Here is a 19,935-nt window from a genome sequence, read left to right on the forward strand (position 1 = left end):
CCATAACCATGATTGTCGCGACAGTTAAATAAACCACACGAACGCCACAACCACCTTCTATCTGTTTCTAATCAATCCATCACTTTCTTCATAATCATCAAGCTAACCACCTACTTATAACTTCCATTACTGTACATGTTTAAACACAACCAAAAACCACCTTCCTTGTTTCATTTTTTTCTTTCATGTACACACTTCACTGTCGTCATCGAACCCACCCATATCATCACCTTCATCGACCTTCATCATCACTTTTCTCCAACATGACTAAAGCTTCTGTTTCCAGTTTCACTCACCATCGCCACCATTTAAGTTAACAGCTGCTATATTTTTTTTTCTTTCTCTGTCTCACTAATCAAACCACATAACCTACCCCTCATTTGATTACTACTAAACCGCTACAACTGTTTTAGTTTCTGTTGCAAATCGTCACCAAAAACTACTTTTTACTATTCATCATCCCTTTTGATTTGAACCAGACTATTGTACTATCGTGAACCTATTAATGTTTCTGTCTATCTGATACGAAACCCTTTAAAAACCTGTTGCAACATCGTGTTTTTTCTACTGCATACTGCTATATCACGGTTGCTTATACTTTCTGTTTACATGGTTGTCTTCGATCAACGGTCATCAAACACCAACATGTTTACACCTGCTATCTATATGTATCATTTTAAAACAGCTAAATGGGTGGATTTTTATTGATGGCCGACATTTTACCAATCCACTAACCTCACTTAAAAAAAAAAAGGGAAACCGAACCCTATAGTTGCTATTAATGGAATGCGTTTAGTTTCCATCTTTTTGTTTTATGTTTTGGACTAGCCTAATTAATATCCAAGCCCAAAAACTTTAAGCCAAATATGACACATGGTAAAATTGTGATGACGTATAATGATGATGGAACCGTGAATTGATGATGATCGATAATGAAACTTAAAGGATGATTAGGTGAATTAAAATGATGATGATATTATTAGTTGTTGGGAATAATCGATGATGATGAAGTATGTTGGCGTTTTCAAATGATGATAATGTGTGTTATGATGAAAATGAAATACGAAGAAGAAGAAAAAGGAAACCAAAATGTAAAGTTAAATATATTTAGGTTGCATATAATTTCCGAAAGTAACATGGTAGTTCAATGGTCGGGTGTGTGGTCGAGGAGCGTGAGGTCACCGGTTCGAGCCTAGACTGAGGCGGTTTTATTATTTTTGGAAGCTTACACTCTTAAGATAGTATCCTAATTATTATTATTATTATAATTATAATTATTACACTAGTACTAATATTGATGTTTTAATTATTATTATTACTATTATCATTATTATTATTATTCTTATATAAGTGGTATTATTATTAGTATTATTATTGTTAATATTATGATGAATAAAATAAGTATTAGTAAGTATCATTTTTAAAGTTATTATTAGTATTATTAGTATTATTGTTATTATTAAAAACTATCATTTTTATTAAAATCATAATTTTTAACAATATTAGTATTATTTTTTTTATCATTATTATTATTATTCTTGATAGTATTATCATTAATAAGTATCATTATTATTAATATGTTATTATTGGTAATAGTAAAATATTTTAATGAAACACATAAGCTATAAAATGATATCACAAATAAATACGTATATAAAGCGTTCAATTTCAATCATATGTGTTAATATATATAACTGATATAGGTTCGTGAATCCGAGGCCAACCATGCATTGTTCAGTTCCGTCGTATGCATATTTTTACTACAAAATATCGTATTGTGAGTTTCATTTGCTCCCCTTTTTAAATGCTTTTGCAATATATATTTTGGGACTGAGAATATATGCGATGCTTTTATAACTGTTTTACGAAATAGACATAAGTACTTGAAACTACATTCTATGATTGGATTATTATACCGGATATCACCCTTTTTAGCTTGGTAGCCTAAGAATTTGAGAACAGACCACCAAATTGACGCGAGTCCTAAAGATAGATCTATGGGCCTAACAAACCCCATCCAGGTTATGGATGCTTTAGTACTTCGATTTTAGATACAGATGAGTGTACCTGTATATTTGGGGATATTCTAGATGCATTTGTTAATGTCAGTTACTAGGTGTTCACCATATGAATGAATTTTAATTCGCAGGTTATGCGTACTATTTTATTACACAGGTTATGTGTAGTATAAAAATAAAATCTTGTGGTCTATTAAAATTATGGAAATGATTGATTACGATAAACCTATGAACTCAACAACCTTTTAGTTGACACTTTAAAGCATGTTTATTCTCAGATATGAAAGAAATCTTCCGCTGTGCATTTGCTCATTTTAAAGATATTACATGAAGTCGTTCATGGCATATTTAGGACAGTACCTCGCAATGGGACCAAATGTTGATGATTTCGTCCAGGTGGATTAGGACGGGTCCTTTCAGACTAGACGTAATCAACCCACTATAATTGCTGTAAGGCTCCAAAATAAGGCGCTGAAAAACATTCATTTTTAATGCTTCACTATTTTCCATTGAGAGCGCCGATGTTTGTGCTCGGAATCAAAACTTGCTCATGATCTACATTTTCGAGTAGCGAAATGGCACCTCCCTCAAGTACGAACACCCAACCACTTGTTAAAGAATGATCTTCAGAGTAGGCGTTAAGCGGAGTCTGTAAACGATTGTATTGTCATTTTTTTGTACTTTCGTAACTCGATTAATTTACTGGTACTTCTATTCCTTTATCTATCTTTTATAATGTCTTTCATTATAAAAGATGATAATGATATTATTGTCATAATTAGCGAGTAGTCATCTTTAGTGTATGTCATGATGTAGTCATTTACGATGATGAAATAATGGTGTAATGTGATGTCGTTGGAATAGGATTTTCCCGACGACATGTTGTTGGAAAACGTCCTCGGAAAAAGGCTTGTTTGTTGTAATGGTTGCAACCATGACCCTTGCGTCCTGCTTCATACCTCAGTTTTCTTTTCCCCACAACCGATCCGGCTACTTACACATAATGAACTAATGATGTGAAATGATTTAAAACGTAATAGCTTAAAGGTGCCTCGTGTTGTCTTTCTACGGCTTCGTGTAAGTCAAATAAACAAACTATGTTATGTTTTATACGTTAAATGATTAATTACTATATTTTACCACTATAAAAGCTCATGCTTGAGTAGGTACATTTCACCAAACGTTTTCACCAAAAAGAAAGAATAACTCTCAGTTATATAGAACTGCAGGGAGATCGATGGCGCTAACAGGGCAGCTGATCGGGCAAGTAGAGATTAATTCCCATGCGGATTTGGTACACGATCTGTTAAGGTACAAACCTCATGATATACCATCCATTTGTCCTCATAGTGTGTACAGATTCGATCTTATCAGTGGTGAAATTGGTGCTGTTGGATCCATCATCTGTTGGACTTATCCCCATGGTATGTTTTTTTGCTAAACTATCATATAGTACTCGTGTTTTAATCGACTTTTTGTTTGGACTTATATATATGTGTGTGTCGGAATATAGAGGGAAAAACTAAAGTTACGAAAGAACTAATTGAAGAAGTCGATGAGACAAACCACAAGATCGTGTTTAAGTTAATTGAAGGGGATCTATTGGATGTTTATAAGGCATTCACGATAACCTTTCATGTTGAACCGAAAGAAGGTAAACAATTGGTCACTTGGACCTTTGACTTTGAGAAGCAAAATCCAAGTGTTCCTGATCCAATTACTGTGATGGATCTTCTGTGTAGCATTATCAAAGACATGGATGCACATACCCACAGCAAATAAAGCGATGATGATCAAGGAATGTGTCGAATCAAATGTGTGTCTTTGATTACCAAATAAAAGTATCGAGTACTTCTTAAGAAATAAAATTGTATGACAGCATAATGCTGGAGTCCGTGGAATGTGATACTCGTTTAAGAACTGGGGTTATTTGTTTTTAATTATCTATTGTTTGCAAGATATGAAGGTTGATTTTGCGTACTTTGTTTGTTTATATAAGTGTGAAATGTTTCCCAAATTGTTGAGTTTATACCCGATTTATCCTTTCTAAGCCATACCATGACGTACTTTCTGTTCAGAACTAAATGTCACATCACTCAGGATTAAGTAGCACATCAGCATCAAATTAGCAATTCTTTATCAGGATTAACTCAGCACTAAACACTCTCAATCATGATATATTTCCTCGTATGTTTTCATTAATTTTTTGTTTATTTAATTTCTTTTCCTTTTAATTAATACTGAGACGACCCGTCCTAATCCATAAGGACGAATACAATAACATATGATTACATCGCGAGGTATTTGACCTCTATATGATACATTTTACAAACATTGCATTCGTTTTAAAAAAAAGACAAACTTTCTTTACATCGAAAATTGACGGCATGCATACCATTTCATAATATATCCAACTATAATTGACTTAGTAATAATCTTGATGAACTCAACGACTCGAATGCAACGTCTTTTGAAATATGTCATGAATGACTCCAAGTAATATCTCTAAAATGAGCAAATGCACAGCGGAAGATTTCTTTAATACCTGAGAATAAACATGCTTTAAAGTGTCAACCAAAAGGTTGGTGAGTTCATTAGTTTAACATAAATAATCATTTCCATCATTTTAATAGACCACAAGATTTTCATTTTCAGTTCTCATAAATATACGTCCCAAGCATAGAGACAAAAATAATCATTCATATGGTGAACACCTGGTAACCGACATTAACAAGATGCATATAAGAATATCCCCTATCATTCCGGGAAATCCTTCGGACATGATAAAAACAACATCGAAGTACTAAAGCATCCGGTACTTTGGATGGGGTTCGTTAGGCCCAATAGATTTATAAAACATTTTATAAAATTATTCTACATTGAGGTGTAACAAAAATATTTAAAGATACAACTCAGATTATAATTCGTAATTCGTAATCCATGCTAAACAGCATATAATATTCAATAGTCCTATTCCACAACCTGAGGTGTAATCAAAAATATTTGTTGATACAACTCAACATAGAATTTATTTTTGACATAACTATTTTGTAAATCAAAAAGTTCATTTATTTATCCCAAAAACATTTAAAGAGTTTTAAAAATGGGATCAAATGAAACTCACGCAAAATCAGTTTTAGTATTAGTATTTGTATTCATAAAACGGTTATAAAACAGCGCATGTATTCTCAGCCCAAAAATGTAAATTACAAAGCAATTAAAAAGGGAGTAATGAAACTCACCATACTGTATTTTGTAGTAAAAATACATAGGACGACATTGAACAAGTATAGGGTTGGCCTCGGATTCACGAACCTATATCATTTGTATGTTTATTAATATATATTATCGAAATTGAACAAATTCATATATTATAACCTATGTTATAGATTATATATATTTAATTTGTATATACCAAAAATGATTAGTGTTTAGATAGTTATATTAATATATATTCAGTTAGTCTTATATTAAAAATGCCTGATTTATTATATATGAATATTCATATAAAATTCGTTAATTTAATTAATACATACTTTTATGTAATATTACCTATAAATATATTTTTTTATATACATAACATTTATTTAGTAAAATAATATTAATTATGGTAAGTAAAAGTTGTATTTGATTATAATAATAATAAAAAATAATAACAATACTGATAACAATAATAATTATGGAAATTTTACTGTTAATAATAGTTAGGATAATAGTTTTTATAGTAATAATAACGATACTCATAATATTTATAATAATACTTATAATAATCTGATAACACTAATAATGATGATAATATTAATAATACCTAATAATAATACTCATACTTTTAGATTGATGTTAATGTTAATATTTATGAAAATAATAATAATAACATTAATAACACTTCTAATTAACAACAACAACAACAACAACAATAATAATAATAATAATAATAATAATAATAATAATAATAATAATAATAATAATAATAATAATAATAATAATAATAATAATAATAATAATAATAATAATAATAATAATAATAATAATAATAATAATAATAATAATAATAGTTATAATAATAATAATAATAATAATAATAATAATAATAATAATAATAATAATAATAATAATAATAATAATAATAATAATAATATTGGTAATAATACTTAGAGATATGATATTACTTTTACTATATTACAAATAATAACAATCATAAAAATAACAATAATAATAATAATAATCATATTAAGAATATTAATAATAATACTAGGGATAAATAACTACCTCATAAGACCCTTTAAAAAAATAGTTGCTGTCTGCAGGGCTCGAACCCTAGACCCCTCGTTAACCTCTCCAACACACAAACCATCCAGTCCAATTTGCTTTTCTGATTAAACTGAGACCCCTAACTTATTTAAACCGTATTATTTTTGTGTTCTTCAACTTCTTCTTCTTTCTCAGTTCATAATCGAGCAGTGATTTAACATCATAATTATAATACCCATTGGATTAGTTTTGAGATTAAAACCCAAGAACAAATGATTAATAGGATTGTCAGTTTGGATTTAATCAGAAAGAAAATAAAATTAAATGATCGGAGTAGCGTTTTTATATCAGGCAAGAACTCGAGTGTTGATTTTGAGATTAAAGCGTTTTTAGACAGAGTTTACAACATGAAAGATATTGTAATTCAATCCTACAAACTTTCTGGATCGTCAATTAGACTTAAAACATCTTAATTAATTCAAATTTTGCCAAGATCGATTGCTTTGACTTTTTGAATATAACTTTGACTCTCAAAATTTGATTTCAATTCGACAAATTGAAGTCTGAAACTTTCAGTATAGTTGAAGTACAATATTCTTAACAACACTGCAATTCCAATTTTTGAAATCCATTAGAAATTCGAGCTGTTTGAAAAATTACATCAAGAACAGGGCAGTGCCCGTGTTCTTAGGTGTGTTTGATTTAATTTGATTAAATAAATCCAGTAAGAAATGGTAAATGATATTGAGGATATAATGATGATTGAAGTTCCTAACATTTCAGTGTAATCTCTTTGTATTATAGCCTTTGAGGTCGACAGAATCAATTCAAAAAGCAAAAGTAAGATAAAAAAAATAAATAAATAAAAAGTTGAATATGATCGTTAACGGTTCTTGATCTTAATAGATATAGATTCGATTTTTAAGCAGAATTAAAGGCAAAAAAAAACAAAACCAACTACAGCTGATTGAGATAGCCTATAGATCTTGGATTCTTTCTTTGAGATAAATCATACATAATTATTATAAATTAATAATTATATTAATAATAATAATAATAATAATAATAATAATAATAATAATAATAATAATAATAATAATAATAATAATACAATTACTAATAATAATAACAATAATATCAATAATTCTAATAAATATATTAATAATAATAATAGATAATAATGATACTAAAAATCATAAATTGATAATTTTTATTAAGTTTAATAATAATAATAAAAATAAGAATGATAACAATAATGTTATTAATAATGCTAATTATAACACTACTTATAATATGATTAATATTATTAATGATAATGATAATAATAATAATAATAATAATAATAATAATAATAATAATAATAATAATAATAATAATAATAATAATAATAATAATAATAATAATAATAATACAACAACTTATACATATCATATTTCATATATATCTATGATATTATTAATATTACAAATATTAATATTAATATTAACATTAATAATAATAATGAAGCTAATGATCATAATGTTAATATATCATTTATACTTTAACTTGTATTTACATATAATATATTAACCTTACATCTTATGAAATACTTATTTCATATAATAACTTATTTGATTATTTATATATATATATTTTTATATATATATTACAATATACATTTAGAAATTATATATTTATATAAATTTATTCTACTTACAACTTAATTATTTTATATCTTAGTTTACATCATTCTATTGTTTAAATTATATTTTATTACTTCAAATTAATATATGTCTTTACATTTATATATATATATATATATATATGCATATTTATATTTATTTACAACAAATTCTTCGTGAATCGTCGAAAAAGGTCGAAGTCAAATGAATGCACAAAAAAATAGTTCAAAAATTTTTGAGACTCAACGTTACAGACTTTGCTTATCGTGTCGAAATCATAATAAGATTAGGTTTAAATTTGATCAGAAATTTCCGGGTCGTCACAGTACCTACCCGTTAAAGAAATTTTGTCCCGAAATTTGAGTGAGGTCGTCATGGATAACAATAAAAATGTTTTCCTGGCGAATATGGGTGGTAAATAGAGTTTTATCATTACCGAGTAATATAGATTAAACGATTCGGTTACTTGAAGCGTATGAGTGAAGCTATTGTAAAAGATTGAAATAGGAAAAGTAAAGATTCGTCTTAACTTTTGGCAGAGTCAGGTTTGAATTCCGGAATTCAAGGGATTTAAAGAAAATCTTCGAAATCTAAAAGATTTGATTCTTCGGCGAGTAAGGAAATTAAGATTTCTATAATTAAATACGGTGATCTGCCTCGATTACTCTGTCTGATATTTTCACTATAAATTTAAGCTCTTCCGTTCCATTATTCTCACCATTCCTATACTTTTTTTCTTAGTTCATACATCCAAAAGATTATGAAAATGCTTAATCCCGTTCTAATCCTTGTTATTTTCCTAATTATCATTTCTGTCATCCTTCTTTCAATCTTCCACCAGAAAAATCTGTCTACTTCTGCTATTACCTTGGGGTGATACTATTCTTAATTATACCGTGTCTTTATATTACTATTCATATTAATATTCACGGTTTGTAATTTATACGTTGTTATCGGGCTTTGTATCTCCCCTTATTTTTCAATGTCCCTATTTCTGTTTCCTATAATCATTGTCATCCACAGTTAATACTCCCTCCTATTTGCTGCGATTTATACTCCAATTTCTATTTCAGAGCTTTGTCCCTTCGTTTCTTCTTCTTGCGGTTAGGCATCTCTTGTAATGGTCCAGAATTCGTAACTATGGAGTTTCGAATGAACTTAATGTTCTAAACTAGAAAGAACGTAATAGCACAATTTGATTTGTCAAATTACCAGAATCCTGAGGATAGAACTATCAAGAATATATTTTCTTAATATGTTCAGAAGTTAAGCAGAATGAAAGAGTTATGTAACATGATACGTGATGACGTTATGATCTATGAATCATCACGTTTCATTAGAAACTCAGCATGACTTACTGTAATATAATCACGTTGATCAAGTGTCATTATATTATACTAACTCATGCATCAGTTCCCAACATTACTTCAATAACATTCATATTTTAAGTTCGAAAGTTACAGAATATAAAAACTAACAGTTTCTATATGATGTAACACCGATAGCACTGAGAGATTAATGATTTCAGATAAGAATAGTTATGAAAATATCTTCAGAAATATGAAGAATATTTATAATGAAAGATACGATGATATCTTGGAATTTCTAATATCGAAGGATGGTGAAGAAAATTTGTCCGCAAGAGTTTGGAGTCAGAAGCAAGGTATTCGCTAAAGATTTCATCAGAAATAGAATCATCAGGATTCTTAATGTACAAGTTTAGTCCTTGTAATTTTTCAGAGACTCCTTCGTAGTTTGCTCAATCCGATTTCCAGTTCCAACTTTTCTGAGCTTTTCCAACATACTATTATTTATCATCAAACTTCCGATGATTAAGGTCGTTTACAGTTGTCTACAGTTTCTGCTGCTTCATTTAGCTTTTTCAAAGTTCAATGTATTGATTCGTAGGCTGGGTGTTTTTCAAAAGTTCAGAATTGAAGATCGTAATTCTAGGAGATATTTGTTATATGTATACATATAACTATTGATGTAGAAATGCTACGAGATTTGAAATACTGATTGCTGATTCTCGATAATTGGTATGGCAGTTCTCGTTACAAGATGCGGATGAGTATATGATAGGGTTTCAATGAATGTAATAACTTTTAAGAAAGTCAAAGATCAATAAAGTTGCTGGTAAGTTTACTGCTAATGTGGTGGAATATAAATGGATCTCCAGTAACGATGACGAAAGGGCAACGTATATATCGAGGTGATAATAAGGCTAGTCTGACTGAAAAGTTGAAGTTGACTTGTTGAAGCTGTGACAAAATTGGCTATTTTGAAAGGGATTTCCAAGTTATTTTGGGTAATAATAACACTAAGGAATTAGCATAGCTACGTTTTAAACGTTTACTCAGTTGCCGAGAGTTTCTCAGGTGCATGACTATATGCATCAACATTTTCTTCCGTAGATGGAGTGCGGTTGGTTCATCCTCTCGATTGAGGTGTTTTCAAGAATCATGAAAGGTTTGTACGAAGATTGTAATCGTCAAGATACAATTGAGGTTTAAGATGAAATCAAGTGATAAACTTGAAGAATTGTTTAGTTTCATATGTTATAATCAACATTTTAATTCATTTTAATTATCTAATGTTGGTAGTCCACAGTTACTAGTCCACAGTTAGCAATTCAATAATTCATATATAATATTTGAATTAATTAATACGTATCGTGACCCGTGTACATGTCTCAGAATCGATCACAACTCAAAGTATATATATTATTATAGAATAAACCTCAACCCTGTATAGAGAACTCGATCATTACTGCATATAGAGTGTCTATGGTTATTCCAAATAATATATATAGATACGTCGATATGATATGTCAAAACCTTGTATACGTGTCCCGATATTTAAAGTGCGTAAAAATAAATAACAGAAATTAAATGACGATAAATAAAGTGCGTAAAGTAAATAACAGAAATTAAATGACGATAAATAAAATTGCAAAAATGTAAATTGTGATAATTAAATTGCGATAAATAAAATGTAATCAGTTAGCTAGGAACGATTAGCTAGGAATAGTTAGCGTGGATTCTTAACAAAATTCCTCATTATTAATTTGTTTGTTTCTAACAAATTTTATTTTGTCAAATGTTTTCTTCATTATGCCACTTGTTGGATTCTGGTAAATCAAAATCCAAATATGAAATTGGATGAAATTGGTTATTCTGCGGTGAACGGATACATATATCGGTGATTGTAAGTAGGATAGTAAATGACTGTTGAATCAGATTCGAAGAATGTACAGTGTAACTTATTAATGTGAAATCTAAATATTTCTAGGGTATTACCTACCCGTTAAAATATTTTTACCATTAACATTTTGTACAAAACAATTTTTTTTAATTACAATCTTTATGAAAATATTCTTACATATATATTTTCCTCAGATGTAATCATGGATTTAATAAGTTAATATGATATTAATCTCATTTGCTTTTCGGTGTAAGCTAGAATAAATAATCTCTAAGACTTTAGATATTACATAATCGCCATGAAGAACGAAGGTAATTGATGTAGATCGATACGTAGAACAGTGATTATACTCGAGGTACAGAATGAGATGTTGAGGCGTGTGTTGTTGATGGTATGGGTGCTGTTACTGATGGTACTGTTGGTGTCGGTGCTACAAGTGTTGTTGGTACTGAGGTTGGTGATGATGTTGGTGTAGTAAGTATAGCTTGTAAATCACGTACCATTCTTGTCAGGGTTTCTATCCTACCCTCTACCATTTCTATCCATCTACTCATCTGATTCGATAGAGCTTGATTATCAATTCGAAGTTCCCTAAATTCTTCTAATATTCCCCTTCGATTGGTATTCGGAAGTAGAGGTTGAATATTTTCTGAGATTGCAGTAATGCGATCTTCGAGGTAGAAAACTTTAGCATGAAGGGTGAATACAGTGTTGCGCATAGGTTCAACGATGAGTACATCATTTTCTCTGATATTAGGAGGTAAGTTTGGCTCGCGGTAGTGCTCGCCTTCTTCATTTCTCCATCGAGTGAGTAAGTCTCGGGCCCACCCCCATCTCCTCCAGAAATAAAAATTACTAAACGGTGGAGACACTTCGGGTTCATTGACTTCGGAGTCTACTTCAATACGCATCTCGAAATTGCTTTCGAAACTAATGGAATCCAAGCTAGGTGTAGGATCCATCTCTTTTGATCAGTTAGAGGATTTTCGATATCAAATGATTTTCGGTTATCGGATAATATTCTAATTATATAGAATATCTAATATAGTACAGAAGATCCCGTAGATTACAGAGGAAATTAAGGAAACATGTCAGATAAAGTCTACAGTAACAGATACGCTAAGATATGGATTTGTCTATACACTATTCATGCAATCAATGCAGCAAGATGTGTCTAGACAAGGAATGATAAGCAGGTAATTTCCTAAGGATGATAAGCAGATGATTTCTGACTAGAAATGATAAGCAAAACTTTTGACATGCAGACACGGTCGAAGTCCATACTCACTAATGCATCCTAACGACTTATCAGTTAGACACACTAATGCAGACCTGGTTCGCTAAGACCACCGCTCTGATACCACATGAGACGACCCGTCCTAATCCATAAGGACGAATACAATAACATATGATTCAATCGCGAGGTATTTGACCTCTATACGATACATTTTACAAACATTGCATTCGTTTTAAAAAAAGACAAACTTTCTTTACATCGAAAATTGATGGCATGCATACCATTTCATAATATATCCAACTATAATTGACTTAGTAATAATCTTGATGAACTCAATGACTCGAATGCAATGTCTTTTGAAATATGTCATGAATGACTCCAAGTAATATCTCTAAAATGAGCAAATGTACAGCGGAAGATTTCTTTCATACCTGAGAATAAACATGCTTTAAAGTGTCAACCAAAAGGTTGGTGAGTTCATTAGTTTAACATAAATAATCATTTCCATCATTTTAATAGACCACGAGATTTTCATTTTCAGTTCTCATAAATATACGTCCCATGCATAGAGACAAAAATAATCATTCATATGGTGAACTCCTGGTAACCGACATTAACAAGATGCATATAAGAATATCCCCTATCATTCCGAGAAATCCTTCGGACATGATAAAAACAACATCGAAGTACTAAAGCATCCGGTACTTTGGATGGGGTTCGTTAGGCCCAATAGATTTATAAAACATTTTATAAAATTATTCTACATTGAGGTGTAACAAAAATATTTAAAGATACAACTCAGATTATAATTCGTAATTCATAATCCATGCTAAACAGCATATAATAATCCATGCTAAACAGCATATAATAATCAATAGTCCTATTCCACAACCTGAGGTGTAACCAAAAAAATTTGTTGATACAACTCAACATAGAATTTATTTTTGACATAACTATTTTGTAAATCAAAAAGTTCATTTATTTATCCCAAAAACATTTAAAGAGTTTTAAAAATGGGATCAAATGAAACTCATGCAAAATCAGTTTTAGTATTTGTATTCATTTCATAAAATAGTTATAAAACAGCGCATGTATTCTCAGCCCAAAAATGTAAATTGCAAAGCAATTAAAAAGGGAGTAATGAAACTCACCATACTGTATTTTGTAGTAAAAATACATAGGACAACATTGAACAAGTATAGGGTTGGCCTCGGATTCACGAACCTATATCATTTATATGTTTATTAATATATATTATAGAAATTGAACAAATTCATATATTATAACCTATGTTATAGATTATATATATTTAATTTGTATATACCAAAAATGATTAGTGTTTAGATAGTTATATTAATATATATTCAGTTAGTCTTATATTAAAAATGCCTGATTTGTTATATATTAATATTCATATAAAATTCGTTAATATAATTAATACATACTTTTATGTAATATTACCTATAAATATATTTTTTATATACATAACATTTATTTAGTAAAATAATATTAATTATGGTAAGTAAAAGTTGTATTTTATTATAATAATAATAAAAAATAAAAAATAATAACAATAATGATAACAATAATAATTATGGAAATTTTACTGTTAATAATAGTTTGGATAATAGTTTTAATAGTAATAATAACGATACTCATAATATTTATAATAATACTTATAATAATCTGATAACACTAATAATGATGATAATATTAATAATACCTAATAATAATACTCATACTTTTAGATTGATGTTAATGTTAATATTTATGAAAATAATAATAATAACATTAATAACACTTCTAATTAACAATAATAATAATAATAATAATAATAATAATAATAATAATAATAATAATAATAATAATAATAATAATAATAATAATAATAATACTTAGAGATATGATATTACTTTTACTATATTACAAATAATAACAATCATAAAAATAACAACAATAATAATAATCATCATATTAAGAATATTAATAATAATACTAGGGATAAATAACTACCGCATAAGGCCCTTTAAAAAAAATAGTTGTTGTCTGCAGGGCTTGAACCCTAGACCCCTCGTTAACCTCTCCAACACACAAACCTTCCAGTCCAATTTGCTTTTCTGATTAAACTGAGACCCCTAACTTATTTAAACCGTATTATTTTTGTGTTCTTCAACTTCTTCTTCTTCCTCAGTTCATAATCGACCAGTGATTTAACATCATAATTATAATACCTATTGGATTAGTTTTGAGATTAAAACCCAAGTATAAATGATTAATATGATTGTCAGTTTGGATTTAATCAGAAAGAAAATAAAATCAAATGATCGTAGCAGCGTTTTTATATCGGGCAAGAACTCGAGTGTTGATTTTGAGATTAAAGCGTTTTTAGACAGAGTTTACAACATGAAAGATATTGTAATTCACTCCTACAAACTTTCTGGATCGTCAATTAGACTTAAAACATCGTAATTAATTCAAATTTTTCCAAGATCGATTGCTTTGACTTTTTGAATATAACTTTGACTCTCAAAATTTGAATTCAATTCGACAAAATGAAGTCTGAAACTTTCAGTATAGTTGAAGTACAATATTCTTAACAACACTGCATTTCCAATTTTTGAAATCCATTAGAAATTTGAGCTGTTTGAAAAATTACATCAAGAACAGGCAGGGCATGTGTTCTTTTGTGTTTTTGATTTAATTTAATTAAATAAATGCAGTAAGAAATGGTAAATGATATTGAGGATATAATGATGATTGAAGTTCCTAACATTTTAGCGTAATCTCTTTGTATTATAGCCTTTGAGGTCGACAGAATCAACTTAAAAAGCAGAAGTAAGATAAAAAAAATAAATAAATAAAAAGTTGAATATGATCGTTAACGGTTCTTGATCTTAATAGATATAGATTCGATTTTTAAGTAGAATTAAAGGCATAAAAAACAAAACCAACTACAGCTGATTGATAGCCTATAGATCTTGGATTCTTTCTTTGAGATAAACCGTACATAATTATTATAAATTAATAATTATAATAATAATAATAATAATAATAATAATAATAATAATAATAATAATAATAATAATAATAATAATAATAATAATAATAATAATAATAATAATAATAAAATTACTAATAATAATAACAATAATATCAATAATTCTAATAAATAAATTAATAATAATAATAGATAATAATGATACTAAAAATCATAAAATTAATAATAAAGATAAGAATGATAACAATAATGTTATTAATAATGCTAATTATAACACTACTTATAGAATGATTAATATTATTAATGATAATAATAATAATATTAATAATAATAATAATAAAAATAATAATAATAATAATAATAATAATAATAATAATAATAATAATAATAATAATAATAATAATGATAATAATAATAATAATAATAATAATAATAATAATAATAATAATAATAATAATAATAATAATAATAATAATAATAATAATAATAATAATAATAATAATAATAATAATAATACAACAACTTATACATATCATATTTCATATATATCTATGATATTATTAATATTACAAATATTAATATTAATATTTACATTAATAATAATAATGAAGCTAATGATCATAATGTTAATATATCATTTATACTTTAACTTGTATTTACATATATTATATTAACCTTACATCTTATGAAATACTTATTTCATATAATAACTTATTTGATTATTTATATATATATTTTTATATATATATATATATTACAATATACATATAGAAATTATATATTTATATAAATTTATTCTACTTACAACTTAATTATTTTATATCTTAATTTACCTCATTCTATTGTTTAAATTATATTTTATTACTTCAAATTAATATATGTCTTTACATTTATATATATATGCATATTTATATTTATTTACAACCAATTGTTCGTGAATCATCGGAAAAGGTCGAAGTCAAATGAATGCACAAAAAAATAGTTCAAAAATTTTTGAGACTCAACGTTACAGACTTTGCTTATCGTGTCGAAATCATAATAAGATTAGGTTTAAATTTGATCAAAAATTTCCGGGTCGTCACATATGTAAATACTAAATAAAACAATACATTACAAAGAATTAAAAATACAATCACATAAATGAACAACTATAATTACATATATTAAAAAATTATGATTACAATATATCCTAAAAAAAGTTACATAAATTTAAAACTACAATTTGATATTTTAATAAAAAATGAATACATATATTAAAACCGCGAAAATAATCTAATCGTGTCATCACTCACGTACGTACACCTAATCATGCCAAGCCAGCCCGTTTGCAGGGGCCGTTTGATCTGGGCGTTTGGCAGGCCATTTGCCTAACTGGCAGGCCGTTTGGCACCCCGTTTGGGAAGCCGTTTGGCTTGCTGATTCCTTGGACCGTAACTTAATTTCTTGTCTTTCACCGTTTTCCCTCTAGAATCTTTGTTTTAGCTCCGATTTTCTCGATTCTTCTTGCATCGCCTTCGTAATTGCTTTACCTACAAATCTAACCGGAAAAATGATTATTTTGCCGACAAAGTTTTGAACTTTATGCTTTTTGGGACTCAATACCGGGTTAAAAACATGACTTTTTAGGCGATATCAAATATCCCACACTTAGACTTTGTAGGAGCGAAAACTTGGTGTTATTTCTTTTTGTTATTCCCAAACCTTTTTCCCGCAAACATGAGAGGAGGTTACATAACTGAGGCTATCTCACTCGGGTCACTCAATTCACTAAAGTTTTTTAGGTGTCCTATAGTTCTAAGAAATGAAATCGCTCATAGCCAGCCATGCTAACATTCTTCGTCATAGGCTTGATCGAGACTCAAATCTCCATCACTTATTTGAGAGAACTTTCAGTTATGAACTCAGCTTGTATCGTGAAGAGATGGTGGTTTGAAGGTTTTCTGGGATGTGAAGGGTTTTGGTAGATAGGAGTTTCTTTGAAAGATCGAATTTTCAATGATCGCTTTTAGCTTTTTGTCAGGAATTTCAGGATCGAGCATCCCTCTTTTTGACTGCCAGGAGTTCTTTTTCTCGAATCTTTATTTGAATATGCTTTTATTAGAACTCAAATATTTTTTTTTGGCAAGCATCTTTTGCTTCTTTCTTCGAGGTTTCCTTTTGGTGGTCTCTTTGATAGTTTGGCTTGGGTGCTCGCGTTTTCTGAAGCGGTTTTATAGAGGTTTTCCCGGAAGAAATGATTTTTATTTGGATTTATTTCTTTATTTATGAGGTGGCTAGAATGGATGGGTAGTGGTGAATGGAATTGTAGAGCGGAGATGGAGATAGATGTGTGAAACGGGGGTGTTTTTTTCTTCACGAGTAGCTGAGGTTTTAACTTAATCCTCGTGAAAATGTGTGATTCCAAAATGTAGATCAAGAGCAAGTTCTGATTCTGAGATGTTAACATCGGCGCGCTCAACAGAAATATAGTGAAGCACTAAAAATGAGTGCTTGGAGGTGCCTCACAACAATTATAATGGGTCGAATAGCGCCTTTTGTTATGCAATGATCTTTTGGAATACTTGGTTTGATTTTCGCAAAAAGTTTTAACCTTGTTTTACTCTTTGGTCTATTTTGTAGCAAAAACTTTTGATCTTTTATAGAATTATATAATCCTTGGTGTTTTTATAGTTGGAAAAGTTTTAAATTTTTAGGAAAAATTTAGTTTTTTCTAACACTTGAGGATTTTACAAGAATCGTTATGTGCAACATTTGCTATCCCACACTTTAAAATAACATTGTCCTCAATGTTAGGGATACGGCGTATCCCACACTTTAGGTTTTGAAAGATGCGTTTTTTATTGTTAAAAGTTTATGTTGGTGGGGTTGCTAATCCCACACTTAGTTTTTTAAATTGGTATAGTAGTTTGCGTATATTCTATTGAAAAAGTGGTGAAGACGTAGTACTCCCCTATGGTCGCAAGGCGTGCAGTCGGATGGCGTGCCAACTATGGAGTCTTCAATCCTTATGCTGGCGTCATCCTCGTTCGATTCGTCCTTTCTACAAGTCGTGCTTCCATCTCGTATGGTCTCGATCGTCGTTTGTTTGTGATGTTTTATTCATGCAATTGTTATTCTAAATACCATACATACTAAAAACATAAAATAGTTATGCCCGAAGTCGGGCGTACAAACATAAAGTAATAGAGTATCATAAGTAATTATTCAAATATTCCAGAAATAAATACAGTCATGGCTGAGGTGGAGGGTAGGGTAAGGAATACGATACACTGGTGCGGGGCTGTCTCGCTGGTCGAAGGGCTGATTGCCCTTCATCAGTCATCTCCTCATCTGTAGCGAATTGTTGTGCCAATTCTGCCGTGTTCACACCTGAGGATATCCTGAACTGTATCTCGTCCGATTGTGCGATCATCCCTGTAAGCGATGAGGTCCTTGTGTAAACCATAGGCCATGTGCGCCAACCCATACCTTCCTGGAAAATCCCTACCCCACTGTGGGTTAACATCCATACCATCTATACCCTACGCAATCCCCTCAGTCATTTACCAGTGTGCAGCCTGATCCCATACTGATTCCTGAGCATCGGTGGATGTGACGACTCCGTCAAAACACTTAACGGCTCCGTCACTTGGTCCCACAGCTTGATCGAAACTCTATATGAATTTAATAAAACAACCTTGCATTCTTTATTTAAAAATGATTTCCTATAAAGGAGATCTACTAAAATGTATAAGTTTAGAAAAACCATACAATAATACTTTAACCAAAAGTTGACCCAAAACAAAGTCAACAAACAACCACTATTTAATGTAACAAAAATAGAATGCAAGTTAATGTTTAACAAAAGTTGCCATCATAAATATGCAGACTCTCTAAGCACAGCGGAAGCATTCAATCATGAACCTGAGAATAAAACATGCGAGTAACTGTCAACAAAAATGTTGAGTGAATTATAGGTTTAATATTGCAAACAATATTTAATTTAAACAATAAAAATTTATGTTTGAAAACATAAAAACTCCTTTTTGAACCTCAAAATTATATGCTAGAAAACATATAATAAAACATTATTCCATTTTCCGTGAGCCACCTGGTAACCACTTAACCCTTTATTTACCCTTGCCAAACACAATAAATAATATACACCGAACAAGTGTATCTACAACTAAATACGAAGTACTAAACATTCCGATAACAAATTACTAGCGCGACTAGCTCGAAATGGGGTTGTCAAACCCGATAGATCTATCCATAGGATTCGCGTTCACCAGTAGAAACCAGTGATTACAGTTACCAGACTAGGGAATATTTTTGTTCAACTCACAATGAATAATTTAAACCAACTTCCACTTGTCCAAAATATAAAATAAATTGCATGTATTCTCATCCCAAAAGATTTAAATAGAAAAATGGGACTATAACTCACCTTAAATAGCAACTGAAGAAATCTCACAAACAAGCGAACAGCAAGTAAAGTAAAGTGACCAAGAAAGATCACAACGCCGACCTATAAATAAAGCAGGTCGAAATAAATAACTAACTTAGGTCAAGTCTTAGTATGATAGC

At 29.4% G+C, this 19,935-nt stretch overlaps 1 protein-coding gene across 1 annotated transcript; it reads left to right on the forward strand.

The window, feature by feature from the left end:
* The first annotated feature begins 3,255 nt into the window (after window positions 1–3,255).
* On the forward strand, window positions 3,256–3,800 carry LOC139870699 (kirola-like). The gene is made up of 2 exons (XM_071858483.1): window positions 3,256–3,442; window positions 3,532–3,800. The coding sequence occupies exons 1-2, from the start codon at window positions 3,256–3,258 to the stop codon at window positions 3,798–3,800; spliced, it is 456 nt and encodes a 151-aa protein (XP_071714584.1).
* Window positions 3,801–19,935: the final 16,135 nt, after the last annotated feature.

Source organism: Rutidosis leptorrhynchoides, chromosome 10, assembly GCF_046630445.1.
Source record: "Rutidosis leptorrhynchoides isolate AG116_Rl617_1_P2 chromosome 10, CSIRO_AGI_Rlap_v1, whole genome shotgun sequence".
In the NCBI taxonomy this organism is placed as follows: Eukaryota; Viridiplantae; Streptophyta; class Magnoliopsida; order Asterales; family Asteraceae; genus Rutidosis; species Rutidosis leptorrhynchoides.